This window comes from Labrus mixtus, chromosome 20 (genome assembly GCF_963584025.1).
Source record: "Labrus mixtus chromosome 20, fLabMix1.1, whole genome shotgun sequence".
In the NCBI taxonomy this organism is placed as follows: Eukaryota; Metazoa; Chordata; class Actinopteri; order Labriformes; family Labridae; genus Labrus; species Labrus mixtus.
Window position 1 is genome coordinate 6386045 of NC_083631.1, and position 18877 is coordinate 6404921.

Sequence of the window (18877 nt, forward strand, 5' to 3'; positions counted from 1 at the left end):
GGATAAAGCCTAACATGTTTTTACTGTGTTGTATTCTGTCATTTAATAATAGCACATATGCATTTACAGTAGCCTAAGCATCAGTAAATATGAACAAAGCAGTAAATGGGGTCCCATTGTGATCTTTTTTTTTGTTTTAACTTAAATGCACCCTAAATGTTTAAAGTGGCAATGAAGCCTTATATAAAGATGATTACAAGTGATTGACTTACGCAAAGAAAGCCGCTGTTGGCCAGTCCAGTCAGTAAGTTTGCAAGTTATTTGGGTTTCAGGTTATTTTATGCAGATACTGTTATCAGACTTCCAGAGGATCTCACTTCAAGAAACAAGGAGCTGTCATACTGAAAACAAACTCTTACTCTGCAACACATTGTTTGCAGTACTTTTAGATAGTGTTAAAAATAGCCTAAATTAATCGCATAAATCGGGATGCAATTTAAAAGCTTATATAAGAAGTTATCCTACAACATTTTTATATTGTCATATGAAGTTAAACCTATAATTTATTATTTTTTTCTAGTGCCTGTGTCCCTGCTCTTTATTTCAATTTAACATGACTTAAAAGCATGTTAGGATTATACACGTTTGATTCCCCTTAATTACTGTAGTTTTATTACAATTACAATACAGGACGATTCAATCCAAACCTTTGTAAAAATGGTTTCTACCAGAGTTCAATCAGGGGACAATGATTTACGACACATAAGATAAACAAGAAACACTTTACGGCATTAAGTAACTATGGCGTCTGTCTTCAGCGGTGTGCTGCAGTTGACAGACCTCGATGATTTTATCACTCCCTCTCAGGTAATGTAACTATTATCACTTAACCTATAAGTAAAAGAGGACACGGTCCTCTTCACATCTACAGCAGCCCGGAAGTGTTCAGATATAACTAGCATGCTTTCTATCTCTTCTCTGATCCTGTCACTGCTGCTCTGTGATGGGACAGCCGAAATAACTAAAAACACAAACTAATGGTTTATATTAAGCTTATCGTAATGCAGTGTTTACCATTTGGTTTTAAAGTTAGTGGTGGTGACTTAACCTGCCAACGCTGAAAAATGTCAGATGCGCAATATAGTTAGCCTGATGCTAATGTTAGCACTGATGTAACTATGATGAAATAGCAGAAATACAAGTTTTTACCAAAAAAATTGAATTCAAGTTAAATGTGCTCTAAATAGATACCACTGTACTGCAAATATGTTTTTGGCTAAACCGGCAAGTTACACGTCTACTTGATTTACATTTTTATGTAGATGTGTCAGCTGCATTACAGTGAATGGTGTAACACTGATGTTCTTTAAGGACATGAACTTATTTCTGTTCCAGTTCTTTGAATTACATTTCCAGAAGTCTTTGAAAGACCAGAAACGTTGAGCATTCTTACATATGAAATATGACTTTTATTGATGTCATTTTTTTTTCTATTTTTGTACTTTAATTGATTTATTTTCATGTGAAAATGGTGAGCAGAATTGCAAAAACAAACTTAAACACATTTAGGCTTATTAGAGACTGTTAACCATTTTATTCTGCAAATGCTTCAATATATCATTTATTCTTCGTATCAGTTCTTGTGTAACCTCCTGGTCACATGCAGCACCGACAACCATCACATATTCTGATGATGATATAAGACAGAGCAATTCAAATCTCAGGTCTCAGGTTTTAAAAATGTTAAATATGTTTAGGTTTGACGTTTTATTCAATTTGCCTTTATTGTATGTATTCAGTTCTGTCTGTTGCCTCTAGGGCTGTTACAAATTATGGGGTACATGTCTAGTAGTAGTTTTTGTTTTGCAGTCATGTGTCAAACCAGTGAAGCTAGAGAAGAAACAAGGTAAATCTGTGGCCAAAATTCAAATAGAAGATGATGGCAGCTACGTCCAAGTCAACCAGGTGGGTATCAAGGCTTGATTTGAAATTTAAAAAAAAACTGTGTTTGAAATAAAAAATGAAGTATTGCACTACTATATTTATGAATGATTTCTCCCGGTGTGTTTGTAGGATGGTGGGAAGCAGAAGCTCGAGAAAGCAAAGATCACACTGAATGACTGTTTGGCGTGCAGCGGCTGTATAACCTCTGCTGAAAGTGTTCTCATCACACAACAGAGCCACGAGGAGCTCTTTAAAGTGCTGCGCAACAACAAGGTAGACATTAACATGAATTCATTTTATATTTGGACAGTGGATAATGTAGGAAGGCTACAGTGGTGCAGTTTCGTAGCATTGTTGCATCACAGCGAGGAGGTTCCTGGTTTGAATCCTCGTCGGACAGGAGACTCTCTGTGTGGAGTTCGCATGTTCTCCTCGTGCATGTGTAGGTTCCCTCCCCCCCACAGTCCAAAGACATGCTCGTTAGGTCAATTAGGGACTCTTCTATATGTCTCGCCTTGTGAGTGACTGGTGAACAGTCCAGGGTGTACCCCGCCTCTCGCCCAGTGACAGCTGTGATCGGATAATAATGGATGGATTGACCATGTAGGGAAGAGAGAGAGGGATGACATGCGGGAAAGTCCACAAGCTGGGCTCGAACTGGAGCCACCTGTTTGAAGGACTCTGTACATGGGGTGCGACCTAACCGCTAGGCCATCTGCACCCCTTTATGTATTCTGAAGTGTGTGAAGACTGTTACTGGTTTTGCAGCCTTTAAACTAGATAAGTAATGATCTCTTTATTCACCTATACTTCACTCTGACTCCCTCCTCAGGACAATGCGACCGAGCAGAAGGTGGTGATGGTTTCAGTGTCACCGCAGTCCAGAGCCTCTCTCGCGGCACGCTATGACCTCAGCAGCAGTGAGACCGGCAGGAGGCTCACATCTTTCTTCAAAGGCCTTGGTGGGTGCAAACGTGATCTTTCCTGTTCCATGTAACTCACAGATAAATGTGTTAGTTAGATGAAATGTTGATTGAGATAAAATCACTGACCTCTTTTAATTTCTTTGCAGGGGTTCATCATGTTTTCGACACTAGCTACAGCCGGACCTTCAGCCTGCTGGAGAGCCAGAGGGAGTTTGTGGAGCGATTCCAGAGGAAGGAGCAGGACAGCAAGTGTCTGCCCATGATGACATCCGCATGTCCAGGTCGGTACACTGAACACCCTTTAAAATGTTGGAACGACATCTCCTCGCCTTTCCCCTCATTTTATTACTGTCAGCTCCAAACTGTCTCACTGAAGTAAAAGTGACAACCCCTCCAAAATATGTCCAATAAAACAACTAAAGGCTGAGAGAAATGTTCATTGCTTCTGTCGCTTCAGTGTGATAAAACTTAAATCATGATTCCCCCTGTGTGTGTCTGTGTTTGTATCTGTGTGTGTGCTTTGTTCAGGGTGGATTTGCTATGCTGAAAAAACCCATGGAGACTTTGTTCTGCCTTACATTAGTACCACCCGGTCCCCACAGCAGATGATGGGTTCTCTGGTTAAAGGCTATTATGCTGAACAACAGGTACTGGAACAGCTGCCATCGAGTTCCTGTGATCTACCTTTTAATGAATGAATACACGTCAACCAAAGTAGAAAAAGAATGACGAGTCATGCTGAGCTGTGCCTTGTGTGTTTTCTCAGGGGATAAGTCCGAGCCAGATCTACCACGTGGCGGTGATGCCGTGCTTTGACAAGAAGCTTGAGGCCTCGAGGTCAGACTTCTACCTGGACACGGCTGAGACCCGAGAAGTGGACTGTGTCATCACCTCCGGTACAGTCACTACTCCTCTGAATCCTCATGTGTTCATGAATGTGGACTATCTTTTCTCGTTTACACTGCTCATTGTCTCGTACAGGTGAGGTTCAGAAAATGCTGGAGGAGAAAAATATGTCTCTTAATGATGTGGAGCCTGCACCCCTCGATACAATGTAAGCTCTGAGAACGTTAAAGTAAGCCATAGAATGAATTTACTTCACCTAATGGCACTTGTTCTGGACCCAGGTTCAGCAGTGTGAGCGGGGATGATTACCTAAATCATGCTGGGAGCGGGTCGGGCGGTTACCTCCATCATGTCTTCACCTATGCAGCCAAGCAGTTGTTTGGGGAGGAGGTGAAGGAGCTCACCTATAAGACCCTGAGGTGAGTGTGTATCATCGGCTTTAAGAAGCTTAATTATCAATTAATCAGAATCCTTGCTAATGTCAGCTGTGTCAGAGGCTGGACAAATGCAGGCCGACAACCAGGGCTGGACTTCTGAATAGAAAAGATAATCAACACCAGTCTGCTTGTCTTTTACTTGATGTGATACAATGAATCTCCCTTACCTCGTTTCCCCACGTCAACCCCTCTGCCCACAGGAATAAAGACTTTCAGGAAGTGACTCTGGAGAAAGATGGGAAGGTCCTGTTGTGCTTTGCTTCCACCTACGGCTTCCGCAACATTCAGAACCTGGTGCAGAAACTGAAGAGGGGGAAGTCGCCGTATGACTTTGTGGAAGTGATGGCATGTCCGTCAGGTAAAGTGAAATAAATAAATAAAGTGTATTGCTCTGTTGGTACTGCTACACCAAAGAGTGAGAAAGGTAATACCGTAAGACATTTTAGTTAGTTTTAACATAAACTTGCTCAAGAAAGCATCAAGCAAGTCATCATGAATAACATAATTTTTTTCTTTCACAGTTTTGTTTATTAAAGTTTTGTACACAAAGAGACAATAGGTTCACAGTACTTTCAGATCAAGTTTATAGACAAAAAAATTGCTCTTTTTGGACACGCCTCCTTCCTCCCTCAGCTCCCCTCTTCCCTCTTGTCTTCGCACTTTCCCCACCTCTCTCGTCCTGTTTCTCCAGCAAGTGTCTGTGAGAGAGCGAGCGGCGGAAAAGTGCTGATAAACATCTGAAAACAAGATTCTGCGATCAGTTTCAAGTAGTAGAATGAATCTCAAAGATGATTCACGACACTGTCTCTCTTTCCCCTGAGCCGAGGGTTAAAGAGGGAGGGGCTGATGTATTAAAAAAAAACATGTAGGAATCATGTTTGAGCCTCTGAATGACATGAACAAGCTGCAAATCCCTTGGTTCAAGGGCTGTAAACATAGAGCTGAGAACAGCAAACCCAGAGGGAGTTTTTTAGGAAATCATTACATACATTTGATTTCATATTCTGGATGTCACAAATTAAGCCGTTAACACATAACACAACTTGCACAAGCTTCACAGTATCCCTGCTTGACTGATTCAATATGTGCAGTTTACAGCGATAACCTGACGAACATCCCCCTCTTTTCTTTTGTTGATATTCAGGTTGTCTAAATGGTGGTGGACAAGTGAAGCCGCGACCTGGTCAGAGCCCAAAGGAGCTTCTCCAGAAGGTAGAGGCGCTCTACAAGTCAGAGCGCCCCGTGTCTCCAGAAGACGACGCTCAGGTGGCCGAGCTGTACCAGACCTGGCTCGGCAGCGTAGGGGAGGAGAGAGCCCGAGCGCTGCTGCACACACGGTACCACACTGTGGAGAAGATGACCAACGGGCTCGCTATGAAGTGGTGAAGAAAGCCTTCGTCAGTGCAGAATTTAACTGTGTTTTTCAACACACGCTGACAGAACCGTCCAGAAGCACTTCTGTCTCTCTACAAAACAAAGAGGAAGACTAATATGAGCAGGTTTTTTTCTTGTCCAGCAGTTCCGTGTCTGAAAATCTAGAAGACCAAGGTGTAGATATCACACACAATGCTGAAACTGAGGCAAATCATGTATGCCATCTATACAATTGCAGTGATTGTCCTTTCAATCATTCATAAATACCAACACGATTTAGCTTCTGTCACACTTCAACATGTGAGTGGAAATAACACAAAGGCAAAATATAATCATTCCTTGTTTATTTCCCTGTCTGGCTGTATGTATAGAGAGAAATAAAGACATTATTTAACATGGCCTTTGTTTTTGAGTTACTTTTTTTTTTTTTTTTAAATGCATCCAACAGAATACTAATTCAGACTGATCTTTGGGGGGTCGGGGGTTCGATCCCCAGCTCCTGTAGCCACATGTCCGATGTGTCCTTGGGCAAAACACTTAACCCCTTCGTCGGTGGAGTATTAATGTGTATGAATGGATTAGTTACTTCTAATGGTCACCTTACACAGCAACCTCTGCCATCAGTGTGTGAATGGGTAGGTGTGACCTGCGGTGTAAAAGAACTTTGAGAAGTCAGCTTTACAAGCTCAGGTCAATTAACCATTTACTGATATGTTTTATTGAATAATCTTGATCCTGGTTAGCAGATATAAGCGCTCGCAATGTGAGGAAAAAGTTTACATTCATAGTGATGAACACTGCATGTTTGTTTTACACTTCAGGCGTACCATCTCCTCTCAAACATTGCATGTAAAGTGCAGTCTAAATTAGGGTCACAGTTCCTTAAATGTGCAGTATGGTACAGCAATTATGTAGTGTACAACAACAAAAATAAGCAAGGGAGAAATTGTGCTAAAATACACAAACTAACATAAGAGAGATAACTTGACTTAACAACTGAAGTACAATGTACTGGTCGTCCTAAAGTTACCAGACAGAAGATTAAAATCTATAAAGACAAAAAAAAGAAATGTAACATTGTGATATGAACAACACGTAAATAAATTCAGCTAATTCTTCTCCCCAGACCAGGTACTGTATTTAAAGCAAAAAATGCCCGAAACACGTTCAAATCTTCACATGAGCTTTTAGATGTTTGCATAACAGACTGAGAGACCAGCCTTTAAATTAATCTAAATGTAGGTATATTCCATGAAAGCAGCACCCCACTTTACAGTCCTGTGTCTTGCTGCATCCGGTCATCCAACTCTAGATAATGAGTTTGTCACATGTGCAGAGTCATGAAACTGGATCTCAGGGTCTGAGCAGCCCCCACTCCAAAGCCAGCATGGCGTGAGGAGGAGGCCTCTCCTTGGGCTTCTTGAATTTATCTTTCTCCTTCCGCAGGACCCTGAGCACCTCGATGGGGTCTGACTCCCCTGTGAACTTCTGTACTCCTTCCTCTCTGCAGGAAATAAGTGAGGATGTTGGATTTAGTGGCTGAAATGGACAGTCAAAATGTTTCTGATACTTTTCACAATCTCCATTTTTCAATCACCAATAGCATCGACAGGTACAAAAGCTTTACAAATAAAACCAAACAGATCTTCAGTCAGATTTTTACCCGAAGCTGCCGCGAGCAAAAGAGAGAGAGCAGCTGTGATCCTTTAGGTGTTAAAGTGATGTTTATGTCTCTTTTAAACAGAGCACAGTGAGGTGACGTGTGCAGGAGTTTGCCTGCAATTTTAGAAATTAAAATCAAGAAATGACTCATACGTTGAGTGCCGTGGCATCGAAACCAGTATCGTTATTGTTAGATTTTTTTTACTATCATTGAAGTCTAAAGTTCTGGCATCGTGACCCCTGTAGACTGAAGTAGAGTTCAACACAAAATGATGACAGGAAACGTCCTGATTTTAAAAACCACTGGACAAACCTTGAAAGAAAAGTTGACCACATGATCCTGTTTTACCAATCACTTCAATAGAAAACATCACTGCCTTTAAACTGTATTTAATGAAAGGTAAAGAAAGTTTCAAAAGTGTCCAAACACATGTCTGTCAATGTGTCTGAACCTTTTATGATTCAAACATCGTGGATAAAAAATATTCCAAACTCACGAGAGGCGAAGAAAAGGGTTGTATTCAAACTCCTCCATCAGGGTGGATGGCACTGTGGGTTTGTCATCATCGTCTCTTGCCTGGAGACACAAAGAACGTCAAGTTACACCGCTAAGTAAATATATTTCTAATGAGGATTCAAAGACTAGGACAGTGTCTTCTATATTCTTTTTAAAGAATCTCAAATATTCATCTCATCTGGAGTTTTTACAGCTGTCTGTAAAACACTTCCTCTTACCTGTGTCATGGCAGCTCTGTGCATCATTTACTAATCTACCAGCCAACATACAGGCTGTGTGTGGATGATTGGGGTATTTACTGCATGTACACAGGAATATTCGAGGAGAATATATTCACTTGTTGTAAAAAAAACCCCCATTAATTTAGCCATTTTTCTTTAACTGCCAAATAGGCAGAGGAGTAGTTTCCTCTTGATGCAATCCTATCTTAAGTTTCAGAGCATGTTCTTTGTTTAGCTCACCCGGGCCCAGCTCAGCATCTCTTTAACCTTCTCATTTTCTGGCTCCACCAGCATGGCAAACTTCAGGTTCTTTATGGTGTACTCGTGTCCACAGAACACCTTCTGCAAATGAGCCAGACATGACAAATTAAAAAACTCAAAAACACAGACACAAAGCTGGGAAGTTAAATGATCTGAACGCTCTGTGATTTATGCCCCGTTTGAGACGTGTTTTTTTCTTTTACAATGAAGGGAGAAGAGAGGGAGCCAGGCTGCTCTCAATCCCTTCATTGTGTTTGTGTGTGTTTATTCATCAGCGTGACTCAGTCTCACTCCAGCTCTTCTCTGAGGTCATGTGAGCTGTCATTAACCTTGTGAGGGCTGCTGAGGACAGCCGTGATTTCACTGACCGTGTCTTGAGGTAGGGTGCCGAGGACCTGGGTGAGGTTGTGGTGCATCTGTTCAGCCGTACCCTCCAGAAACCGCCCGCATCCGCCAATAAACAGCGTATCCCCTGACAACCAAAAGAGAGATCAAGTGCACACGGTGGTCAGTTTCTTCTGTTGCGCACAACAAGAACAATGGAGCAATGTGTTTGTCGACAAGGATTCATATCTCTGGACACAACAGAAGCCACATTACAATATCTGTAAGTGATAATGTACTTCTCAGGTTTCCACCCAGTAAATGGCCCTTTATGTTCACAAAGACAAACACCTGTGAACACAGCCGGGGCGTCAGTGCACTCGTCCTCCCACACAAAGTAGCACATGTGTCCAGAGGTATGGCAGGGAGTGAACAGGCACCTCACGTTGATGGCGTTAAACTTCACAAAGAGAAAACACAACAACACGGCAGAGATATACGTTTGTGTCCAATCAACATGTGGAAAATATAACCGGAGCACTTCTCTTCAGGTATCTACAGTTCAGTCCTGATACTTTGTGAGCACCTTGAGTTCCTGGTCGTGTGTGACTTTATCAGTCAGACCCCCGATCCGATCATCTCCCCCGTACACCTTCAGCCCAGGGAGCTCCTTCAGCAGAGCCTCGTTCCCCCGAGCGTGGTCCCTGATCATTGAAAAAAGAAAAAAAAAGAGTAAATAGATTAACTCTTTTATGAGATGTTCTGGATAATTCTGGCTCTTGGCTAACCCACTGAAAGAGTCTTACCAGTGATGATGTGTGGTGAGAACAGCCGTCAGAGACAAGCCCTCTCTCTTCACGATTTCTAGCAGCTGTCAGGAAAATGAATGAATAGTTATTGTTATGATTCAAACTATTTCATAAGGATTAATGCCAAACATTTTCATGTGTTAATAGAATATCTTTGGGTTTCTGTTTCTAAGTTAGATGATTGTTTTGGTACTTGTGAGAAAAAAAAAACTCTGAAAATAAATATTTTTTTAGTGCATCTTATGGTCCAGGCCTGAGGATCTGAGTCTCACCCGGTGTGGTACAGCGGGGTCCACAGCCACAGCCTGTTTACTCTGCTCCTCGATCACCAGGTACATGTAGTTGTCCTCCAGGATGGAGATCACCTTTACCTTCATGGCAGCCCCTCACGCATGCGCATCACACTGTGCGACACTCAGGAAGAGTTGAATACGTCAACATCAACATCTGCACTGTTTACTTAAGTCTGATCATGGAAAACATTCACAGCAACATAAACACCGTGTACACTTGTTTAAGCAGATATATAACTACATCCGGGTCTCACTTCTGCAGCTTCAACACATTAAAGGAAAATGAATCAATCTGCACACGTCATGAAAAACGCTGTTACCTCAGTGTTATTGATCTCGATCAGGTTGTTTTGTCATGATGCGGCTGTGACGATCTGACTTTTTTTTTTATTCTATGACATCATCAGGCTAACGTGTCACAGCCAAGACATTTTAATCGAGCCCAGACTGATTCATCAGTTATTTTTTCTATTATTACTTGAGATTTCTTCTTTATGTATGATATAAGACATTTATTATATATTTTTTAAAGAAGATGTTCATTGGATGCTGCTTATTGTTAAAGCGTAAATACGTTTTTTCTTTAAATCTGTAAACTGTGGTAATAAACTCACTGATCTGAAGACTCTGGATGTAAAATGATTTAATAAGATAAAATGCTCTCATGCTTGGTACCAGTATTTACTCAAGTACTACAGTTAGCACTTTTTCTCATTCTTTTACTTGCATATTTCCATTCAAGTTAGCACACAACATGGTCATCAAGCATTTATATAAAATGTACTTCATAACATTTTATAAATTAAAGGCGCTAAATCCCAATGAAATCTGGTGTAACCTAAATTACTTGTACTCATAAGAGAACAATAAGCTGTGTACACTTCATTAAACTTTATTTAAATAGTTATTGTGGACAAAATCATATCTTGAGCAGGAGCTTTCCAGCTACATTAAAAAGCATCCTTCTTGGGGGGGGGGGGGGGGGGGGGCGGTAGCCTAGTGGTTAATGGCCTCATGTATGGAGGCTGGAGTCCTCCAAGCAGGTGGTTAAGTTCAAATCCGACCTGCGGCACCTTTCCCTCATTTCGTTCCCCACTCTATCTCTCTCTCTCTCTCTTGATTTCTGACTCTATCCACTGTCCTATCTTTAAATACGGACATAAAAGCTCAAATATAAACCTTCCTGTTAATGCTAATGAAATAATTTGGGATGTATATAATAACACAACACAATGGCACCATTGTGCATAGTGAGAACCTTTACTTCTGATGCTTGGAGTCAAAATTGAAAGCAAAGAACGACATGCAATATTCTCTACGAGAGGTACTTTTACATGCATAAGAGCGTTTCGGGTATCTAACATGTAATGCTGACACACTAACAATAATAATGTTTTCCATGCAAATATGAACAGAAACAGTGTAGGGAAGCGTTCAGGGTCAGAAAAAAAAGATTCAAATCTCTAAAGAAATTACTTTATCAATTTACAGATATTGTACAAATATTCAAACATTCTTTGAACGAGTGTCTCCCTGACTTGTTTGATGTTTCTACTCCTTGAAATAGTAGTTTGCACTTCAATATATTACAACATTAACCTGTAAAACCTCCATTCATAGATAAACAAACTTACTTCTCAGTTGAAACATTTAAAAAATAAAAAGCCCAAACATTCCTTAAAACTATCACCTTCATTTAAACAAACATAAAACATATGAAAGCCTGATGAAGAGGTTTATTGCCATGTTAGAGCTGATTGTGGCGATCAAATGTGTCATTGGATTAACTGCGATTGAATGTGGCTCTTTTGCAAGTGGATTTGGAGATGGTTAATGTGTGTGGTGTAGTGATGACAGCTCGCAGTTGTTCAGAGAGAGTCAGCGTGAGCGCCCTGGACTTCTGAGCATCAGTCTTTGGGCACGCGGAAGCCATCTTTTTCTTTCCGGAGACTTCTCATGGTTTCAGTCGCGTCTGTCTGCTTCACATGTTCTTGCACAGATTTCTCTCTAAATTAAACGCACACACAAAAGAGAAGAATTAACAAAACGTTCCTGGATGCAATGGTCTAAAACAACAAGTGGTGTTAAATTGTGCTCGACCTACTTCACTCTCATGAAGGGGTTAAAGGTGAACTCGTCTGCCACAGTGGACGGGATGGTGGGCTCTCCGTTGCTGCATTTCTCCTGGAGGAATACAAACACACAAAAAGTGTTTTCACTGATAAGCTTGAGGACATGATCGACTGAATGAGGACATTATCGTTTCAATGTGTCAGGTGAGTCACAAACCTTTGCCCATGCTAGCTTCTCCTGAATGACTTCATTGTCTGGTTCCACATGACGAGCAAACTTCAGGTTGCTGACCGTGTACTCGTGACCGCAGTAAACACGCTAAAAGACAAACATACCAAGGTTAACAATCAGTCTCTCCAAACTATTATCTCCCCTTTTGAGGTGAAAGCAGTTACAAAACCTAAGAGGCATGAGCTCATAATCAGGGTTGCTGCACTTTTTTTTTTCTAACAAATTTAACACTTTAGGATCCAAACAAAGAAAAATTAATACTTTTTTTTTGCACTGTGGAGTGTCTGTGCTTTATTTCCATGTTGGTCTAAATAGCTTTGATTCCCATTGTCCCACGTTCACAAGCGTTTTTGCATATCTGGCCAGTCACCTCATAAAGGTTTTTCTTTTGCCAATAATTCTCTGTATGTTTCATCTTGATGCTGAATATCTTCAAACTTGTATTTCAACGTCTTCTTCTCCTTATCTCTTCCATTCCGGGTTTGTGAATGCACGCGTAATCCGCTGCAGGAAATGTTGCTGTAGATAACTTAACTTTTTATTTATTTATATATAAATGCCGTGAACTATCATGGCAACAAGCAGATCCATAACAAATAAAAATCATTTAACTTTTAACCCGTGGAGCCTACTCTGCAATGGTTGCTCCATCCTTCAGCTCTGGTTAACTTTTCATTGCTGGTTGACACACAACACCATCACCACACAGTCATGTTGCCACAAACATGCAATATAAAAATACAGCTTACTGCAAAAATACAGAGAGGCTGTGAAAGGCTCAGTCTTAATAGTGTCATCTTTGTTTTGGTAAACTTTACATGCAAGTGTTGAACGGTTCGGTTTCATATTAAAATAACTAACTACAAAATGACATTTGATGCAACATTATCCAAATTAGTTTCAGTCCTGATTCTTCTATAAATATGTTGTAGAGTGATTTAAGTCTTCAGGGTCACATCTGGACTTTCAGTGACATCGCGATGGAGATCATCAGAAGACTTACCGTTTCAGGAGGAAGACGTCCTAGAGTTTCTATCAAGGCTCTGTACATCTGCTCAGCTGTTCCCTCGAAGAATTTACCACAACCAGCCACAAACAGAGTGTCCCCTGCGTGAATAAGAAAGTGTCCGCAGGACGTTAATGTCAGACAAGATGGATCTGGGTCAAGATGGACAGACTTAGGAGATGTTATTGCTTCCAGTATATATGCATGCTGTTCTGCTTTATCCGGTAGACGTACCTGTGAAAACAGCCGGTGGCTCTGTGCTGTTTTCTTTAGTCACATAATAGCAGATGTGACCGGTCGTGTGACATGGTGTGAACAGGCATTTGACATTGAGTGATCCAACCTGGGAGACAATAACACCAGTGAGTGGATGGATGTCAGTCATTCAGGGCTTAAATTCACATGGAAGAAACAATTGATGGTCTTACTTTAAAATTGTGGGAATGAGTAACTTTCTTTGTAAGACAAGGGACTCGGTCATCTCCTCCATAGACTCGCAGTCCAGGCATGAGCTTCAACATCTTCTCATTCCCACCAGCATGATCCCTACAGGGAGAAAAGGATGAGAGTAGTGTTACTCAGCAGACTCAGAAGACGTGTTTCATGCTGGTGTTGTTGTTTAGCACATAAGATTTTCATCTGGTTAGCTTAAGGGTTTTGAGAAGTCTCTCCTGTACCCAGTACGTGATGCACATGGTAGTAGTTAGCATGTAGCTCACCAGTGGTGATGAGTGGTCAAGACTGTGGTAAGTTTGACGCCATGCTGTCTGACAGCGTCCACGACCTGTTTGAGAGAAAAGAAGAGTCACTCTTAGTCAGTGCTTAAACGATCAGTCGATGAATCATCAGCTATTTTCACGATCTGTTCAAATCATGTGTGAAGCAGAAGTGTAGAGTATCTGATGATTCCAGCTTCTCTTACTTTGAAGGATTTGATGCTTTATTTCTGTTTATTTCATAAATTACACATAAATAATAAACACATTAGTGTAAGACTTTATTTTTATATAATAAAGACTAAAACAATGGAATACTTATTGAGATCTTTTGCTAAATTGTATAAAATATTCAAAGAAGGACTTTTATTTAAGAAGATGAAGATATCCTTTATTAATCCCATGACGGGAAAATGCTTTTACACTCTGTTATAGAGAGACATGCCACACACACATAGGCTACAAATACACACACACACATTCACAAACAGGCACCTCTCCAGCTACCAGACTTGGTCCACACTTGGACTTGAACTGGCTACCCTCCAGTTCCCAACCCGAGTCCCTGCAGACTGAGTTAATGCCGCTATACAGCATGTGGGATTAGCAATCCTACATTCACAATCTCAAATTCAAGTATAGAAATGCCATAGGACAAAAAACAGTGAGCATTTATATTTATGAGGCCTCCTTTTAGAGCGCTGTAATGTTAAATATACTGCACTAACAGATTATTATTGATGCAAAAACAGCATGCAGTATTTAATTGAAGCTCCTGGTCAAAGTCTGGTTTAATAACTACCTGATATAACATTGATCATTTAATATTTAACAGTTCACCAAATGGACAATATAAATACCTGTAACACCTTTGCATGTGTTACCTAGACACGCTGCAGTTAAGGAAGAGTACTTGAATACTAAAATAATGTATATAATGTCGTTCAGACCTTTCTGGGTTCCACAGGGTCCACAATAGCCGCTTCCTTGGAGTCCACATCGATCAGGAGGTACATGTAGTTATCAGACAGCGCAGGGAGAAGTTCCACCTTCATGTTTGCTTGTTCCACCAGAGAAGACTTCCTCACTGCGCTGTGAAGGAGAGCAGCTGCTTGGGCCTTGACTTCGACTGGTGCTTCATGAGGTAATGCAAGTCAATGTTTAATAGAGAGAAACCGCCAAGAGTGACGTGAGGACACCCTCGGATGATCTCTGAAAAAAATCACTTTGCTCTTTGATAAAACTCTGGTTGTATGGCAGCTGCCATTTCCCTTAAATGTTCATTTAAAGCAACCAGGAAACTGAAGGCAGTTTACAGTAAGATAAGAAAAGACAAACATTAACAGACACATGAAATAAAAAAAGAAAGGAATACAAGTTCAACTAAACGATATAAAAGAGCAATTACACATACAGGTATGAGAAGAGTGAGGGTGTAATATATATATTACTGTAATGTTATATAATATAACATTAGAAATATAACCTGTATAAAGTATTGTGATGTAATAAACTGTATCCTGATTAATACATAATCTGAAAAATCATAATATATCACTAGTAGCTGTTGACAGGACGAGTGCTGTGCCGGTGTTTCGGATTAAAGAGTGACCATGTTAATTGGTGACTTTGTGGTTGTCATAGTAACAACAGCTGAAGATAGAAAGTGTTCAGGGGCATGAGCCTCACCTGATTTTTTAAGTTTGACAGAACTATCTTGATTTTTTTTTTATATTTACTTGAGATATTATTTTTAATACTGTGAAGTTATAAGAAATAATATTTTAAGTCATTCCTTAACCCAGAGGGGAATGATGCAAAATAAAGGTTATTTTTGGTGATGAATTATTGAGTTGTAGCAGATAATTGTCTTAATAAAGCAGTAACTATACACAGTGTTGAGATGCTGTTGTTACATGTAAAAACACTGCATTCAAAACTTTGATATAATGGTATTGACATTAAAATATCTAATATGCTGAACTGCTCACACAAATAACGTACAAATAATAATTTAATATTAATATTACTCAACCTTTCATTTTCTTACAAACTATTTTGTGGTGTAAAACTCTCAGAACTTCATGTTATTACTATTGTTGTTTATATAAAATAAACCTCACATGTAAGACAATATTGTTGATGAAGTGAGATGTTTAGCAGGAACTCTTCATGTCGAAATATATTTAGAAACTGAAAACCCCTAAAAGGTCCTAATGTCACCCTGGTTAGGACACTTCCGTCCTCAACATCTGTAGCAACTACGATAACCACAGGTTGGGTGAAAGTCTCCAGTTAACATGGTCACCATTGGAAACGAAACACCTGCATACTAAAGTAAACAAGGTTAGCTTCAATGCTAACTTTAAACATGTCTTATATTTCATCACTTAGCTGCCACACTGTTGATCTTTCTAGACCGACATCACGGAAGCGATTGTGTAAGACATTACAGACGTGTTTTAGCACTAGCCAGCTCTGTTTATGTGACAGCTCTCCTCTTTAAGACACCACGAGATAAAAGTGTCTTCTGCTTAATGTTCGTGTAGCTACACATGCTAACACGTCGACTGGATGTTTTTAATGCTCATAATAACCGTGTGCACGTACCTAATTTGAAGGCTGTAGCAGCTCCAAGGAGAGTGCAGGCACTCCCCACTAGTGACTTGAATAACATAACAACAGCAGGTTCAACCTTATCATCACATTCGTGGTATAAACCAGAAAAGTTTGGTTCTGTTTCACTTCCGCCTCCGCCCCCTCTTCAACTTTGACATCCGAGACACGACCAATCGAGCATGAGGGAGTAGCTCGAGGATGATCAGGTAGCCTATAAATGTGAGTACATGAATTAATTTAAAAAAAATCTTCAGACATAAAGACACAATTGAGTATATATAATGGAGTTCATTTTAATTTAACACCCCAACAAAATTCTTTAAATGCGTCGTTTTAAAAGACTTTCGAATTGAGTTTTGAGTCTTCCGTATGTCCTTTCCTGCTTGCCGTAGGTTACACATTACGCTTCATTCAGTGGCGGTCAAAGTTTACTTCAGCTGCTGCAGACTGCCTCAAAGCGGCTGATTATCTCTCCTTTCTCCTAAATGACAACGCGAAATATATCTCGATTTTGGGAATGGGGGAGGAAGATCATTTGTGTTGGGAGAAACTACGCAGACCACGCCAAGGAGCTGAAAAACGCTGTCCCTACGGAGCCCATCCTGTTCCTGAAGCCACCTTCAGCATATGTCAGAGAGGGATCTCCTATCCTGGTGCCTCTGTACACCAGCAACCTGCACCATGAAGTGGAGCTCGGGGTCGTCATTGGGAAAGGGGGCACGGCCATCCCTCAGTCCGCAGCCATGGAGCATGTTGCAGGGTACGCGCTGTGCTTGGACATGACAGCCCGGGACATCCAGGAGGAGTGCAAGTCCAAAGGTCTGCCCTGGACCCTCGCCAAAGCGTTCAACACCTCCTGCCCGATCAGTGAGTTCATCCCCAAAGAGCGCATCCCTGATCCGGGGAGCGTAAAGTTGTGGCTGAAGGTGAACGACCAGATGAAGCAGAGCGGCTGCACCTCCCAGATGATCTTCTCCATCCCTCATCTCATCAGCTACATCAGCGACTTCATCAGCCTGGAGGAGGGGGACCTCATCCTGACCGGGACCCCTAAAGGAGTTTCGGCCGTGCAGGAGCACGATGAGCTGCAAGCTGGGATCGAGGACGTTATCACCATGAGCTTCAGAGTTGACAGACAAGACAAATAGTAAACACCAAAGACAGTGATGATGGGAAATAAACACACAGACTCAGAAGTTATATCGGGAAGTCGGTTTTGGTTCGATCAAATATATTTTTCAGTATCTATATGAACCAGCAGGTGGCAGTGCTGTGCCACAGAGACCATGCTTCTCATACACTAACATCACATCTGTACTTGAAAATATTAAAAAGCACATTTTGGTTTCATTGATTGATCTCAGCATCCTGAATGTACTTCAAGTCTTTTGTACTGTGTGATCCTAACATGGATATGAAAAGTACCCATCACCCAATGCTTCTGTCTTTGTTTAAAATTAAAAGGATTCAGAACTGTTACTCAAATAAATCAAATCTCTATTACGTTTATTCGTGTGGACACCGAGGACCCTTTGAGACTAACAGATTATTAAATGTCCATTAAAGGCTTGAGGAGCTTTTTAATTTATTCTCAGTCAAGGTGGGCCGTACTGGCCCCTTCTTACTGATTGCATTAATGACATGTGAACACAGCATTCATGTGTTTTTAGAGTTTAAATACAATAACATCTGTCAACGAGGATGTCTTGATCATTATCTTTAAAAAAGTAGAATAAAGAATTACAGTTATATAACAGTCTATACAAGGCTTTCCCAACCTTGGGGTCGCAAGGAATTCAAATGTTGACCCCTGAAATTTCTAATTAATGATCAATAAAAAATACATTATGTCTGTATAGCTATAAGGTGTTGACCAATCTAGTTTTCCATGCTAAAAACGACCAAACTCTCTGTATCTCATCGATGCATCAGGCGTAATTTATTCCCAACCTTATTAATACACACTCACCTGGCTGTTCATATCTGACACTGAGAAAAAAGTAAATCTCATCCTGGCTGTTCTGCTTCTCTCCACAATAATGTGAATAAAAAGCCTTGAAGTGGTCTAAAACAAATGCGTACCTACAACAAAGACAGAAAAGAACAACCACAATACATTTAGAAAAAAGCTGTATGCAGGAGCGCTGATAGCCTAACGGTTATGTCGCGCATCCCATGTACAGAGGCCTCGTTGCAGTGGCCATGGGTTCGAATCCGACCTTTGCCCTTTTGCTGCATGTCATCCCCAACTCTCCCCTCCCAACATTTCCTGTCTCTTTTCAGCTGTCCTATCCAATAAAAAGGCAATGTATGTGTTTTTGTTGTCTGGGGTCAACTGAGGTTTGTGAGGTCAAAGTGGGGACACAGGCCAAAAAACTACCAGCTGTAATGGCTGTGTGTGTATGATGAGAGAGGACTTACATTATTTTCTACTGTATAACTAAATAATATAACAAAGTGTAAGGTATTTTACCTGCTTTGATTACACTTGTTATGAATTGGCTCTATACTGTACAAATAAAGATTGCTTGATTGATATTGTAACGTACAGTCTGAATCCTTTAGAAACCTAAACGGGAAATTGAATTAATACTCGATGAGCTGAGAAAGTATTCAGATTATTAGGACCGGGTGGAGGGTTTGGCACGGGGTACTTGTGGTTATTCATGAATACGGAG

General features: G+C 40.7%; 4 protein-coding genes across 5 annotated transcripts; 2 read left to right on the forward strand and 2 right to left on the reverse strand.

Annotated features, from left to right (window-relative positions):
• Positions 1 to 700: 700 nt before the first annotated feature.
• narfl (nuclear prelamin A recognition factor-like) lies at positions 701 to 5864 on the forward strand. Its single transcript, XM_061065433.1, has 11 exons — positions 701 to 807; positions 1810 to 1905; positions 2014 to 2157; positions 2717 to 2846; positions 2957 to 3091; positions 3339 to 3457; positions 3577 to 3706; positions 3792 to 3864; positions 3938 to 4075; positions 4294 to 4451; positions 5238 to 5864. Exons 1-11 carry the CDS (start codon positions 742 to 744, stop codon positions 5477 to 5479), a joined length of 1431 nt encoding a protein of 476 aa, XP_060921416.1. The 5' UTR covers positions 701 to 741; the 3' UTR covers positions 5480 to 5864.
• Positions 5865 to 6162: 298 nt separating this feature from the next.
• LOC132995459 (hydroxyacylglutathione hydrolase-like protein) lies at positions 6163 to 10021 on the reverse strand. Its single transcript, XM_061065452.1, has 9 exons — positions 9875 to 10021; positions 9534 to 9727; positions 9259 to 9323; positions 9039 to 9156; positions 8804 to 8912; positions 8497 to 8600; positions 8108 to 8209; positions 7627 to 7706; positions 6163 to 6971 (listed from the first exon to the last, which is right to left on the reverse strand). The coding sequence occupies exons 2-9, from the start codon at positions 9636 to 9638 to the stop codon at positions 6821 to 6823; spliced, it is 834 nt and encodes a 277-aa protein (XP_060921435.1). The 5' UTR covers positions 9639 to 9727; positions 9875 to 10021; the 3' UTR covers positions 6163 to 6820.
• A 993-nt stretch (positions 10022 to 11014) lies between these two features.
• LOC132995455 (hydroxyacylglutathione hydrolase, mitochondrial-like) lies at positions 11015 to 16350 on the reverse strand. Of its 2 annotated transcripts, none has more exons than XM_061065446.1 (9): positions 16191 to 16350; positions 14531 to 14715; positions 13584 to 13648; positions 13293 to 13410; positions 13099 to 13207; positions 12862 to 12965; positions 11844 to 11945; positions 11659 to 11738; positions 11015 to 11561 (listed from the first exon to the last, which is right to left on the reverse strand). In XM_061065446.1, the coding sequence occupies exons 1-9, from the start codon at positions 16255 to 16257 to the stop codon at positions 11462 to 11464; spliced, it is 930 nt and encodes a 309-aa protein (XP_060921429.1). In that variant the 5' UTR covers positions 16258 to 16350; the 3' UTR covers positions 11015 to 11461. The 2 variants fall into 2 exon arrangements, with proteins under 2 accessions (XP_060921429.1, XP_060921430.1); XM_061065447.1 differs by having other exon boundaries at positions 16195 to 16335.
• A 200-nt stretch (positions 16351 to 16550) lies between these two features.
• On the forward strand, positions 16551 to 17708 carry fahd1 (fumarylacetoacetate hydrolase domain containing 1). The gene has a single exon (XM_061065459.1). The coding sequence runs from the start codon at positions 16685 to 16687 to the stop codon at positions 17345 to 17347; it is 663 nt and encodes a 220-aa protein (XP_060921442.1). The 5' UTR covers positions 16551 to 16684; the 3' UTR covers positions 17348 to 17708.
• Positions 17709 to 18877: the final 1169 nt, after the last annotated feature.

Coding starts and splice junctions, on each gene's coding strand:
- narfl (XM_061065433.1), top strand. CDS start 742: ATGGCGTCTGTCTTCAGCGGTGTGCTGCAGTTGACAGACCTCGATGAT. Junction 3,865..3,937: donor CCTGCACCCCTCGATACAAT/GTAAGCTCTGAG, acceptor TTCTGGACCCAG/GTTCAGCAGTGTGAGCGGGG. Junction 4,452..5,237: donor AGTGATGGCATGTCCGTCAG/GTAAAGTGAAAT, acceptor GTTGATATTCAG/GTTGTCTAAATGGTGGTGGA.
- LOC132995459 (XM_061065452.1), bottom strand. CDS start 9,638: ATGAAGGTAAAGGTGATCTCCATCCTGGAGGACAACTACATGTACCTG. Junction 9,324..9,533: donor ACCCCGCTGTACCACACCGG/GTGAGACTCAGA, acceptor TTTTCCTGACAG/CTGCTAGAAATCGTGAAGAG. Junction 7,707..8,107: donor AGATGCTGAGCTGGGCCCGG/GTGAGCTAAACA, acceptor TTGTGTCTCCAG/GCAAGAGACGATGATGACAA.
- LOC132995455 (XM_061065446.1), bottom strand. CDS start 16,257: ATGTTATTCAAGTCACTAGTGGGGAGTGCCTGCACTCTCCTTGGAGCT. Junction 14,716..16,190: donor TGCTACAGCCTTCAAATTAG/GTACGTGCACAC, acceptor TACCTCATGAAG/CACCAGTCGAAGTCAAGGCC. Junction 13,208..13,292: donor CTCATTCCCACAATTTTAAA/GTAAGACCATCA, acceptor ATTGTCTCCCAG/GTTGGATCACTCAATGTCAA.
- fahd1 (XM_061065459.1), top strand. CDS start 16,685: ATGACAACGCGAAATATATCTCGATTTTGGGAATGGGGGAGGAAGATC.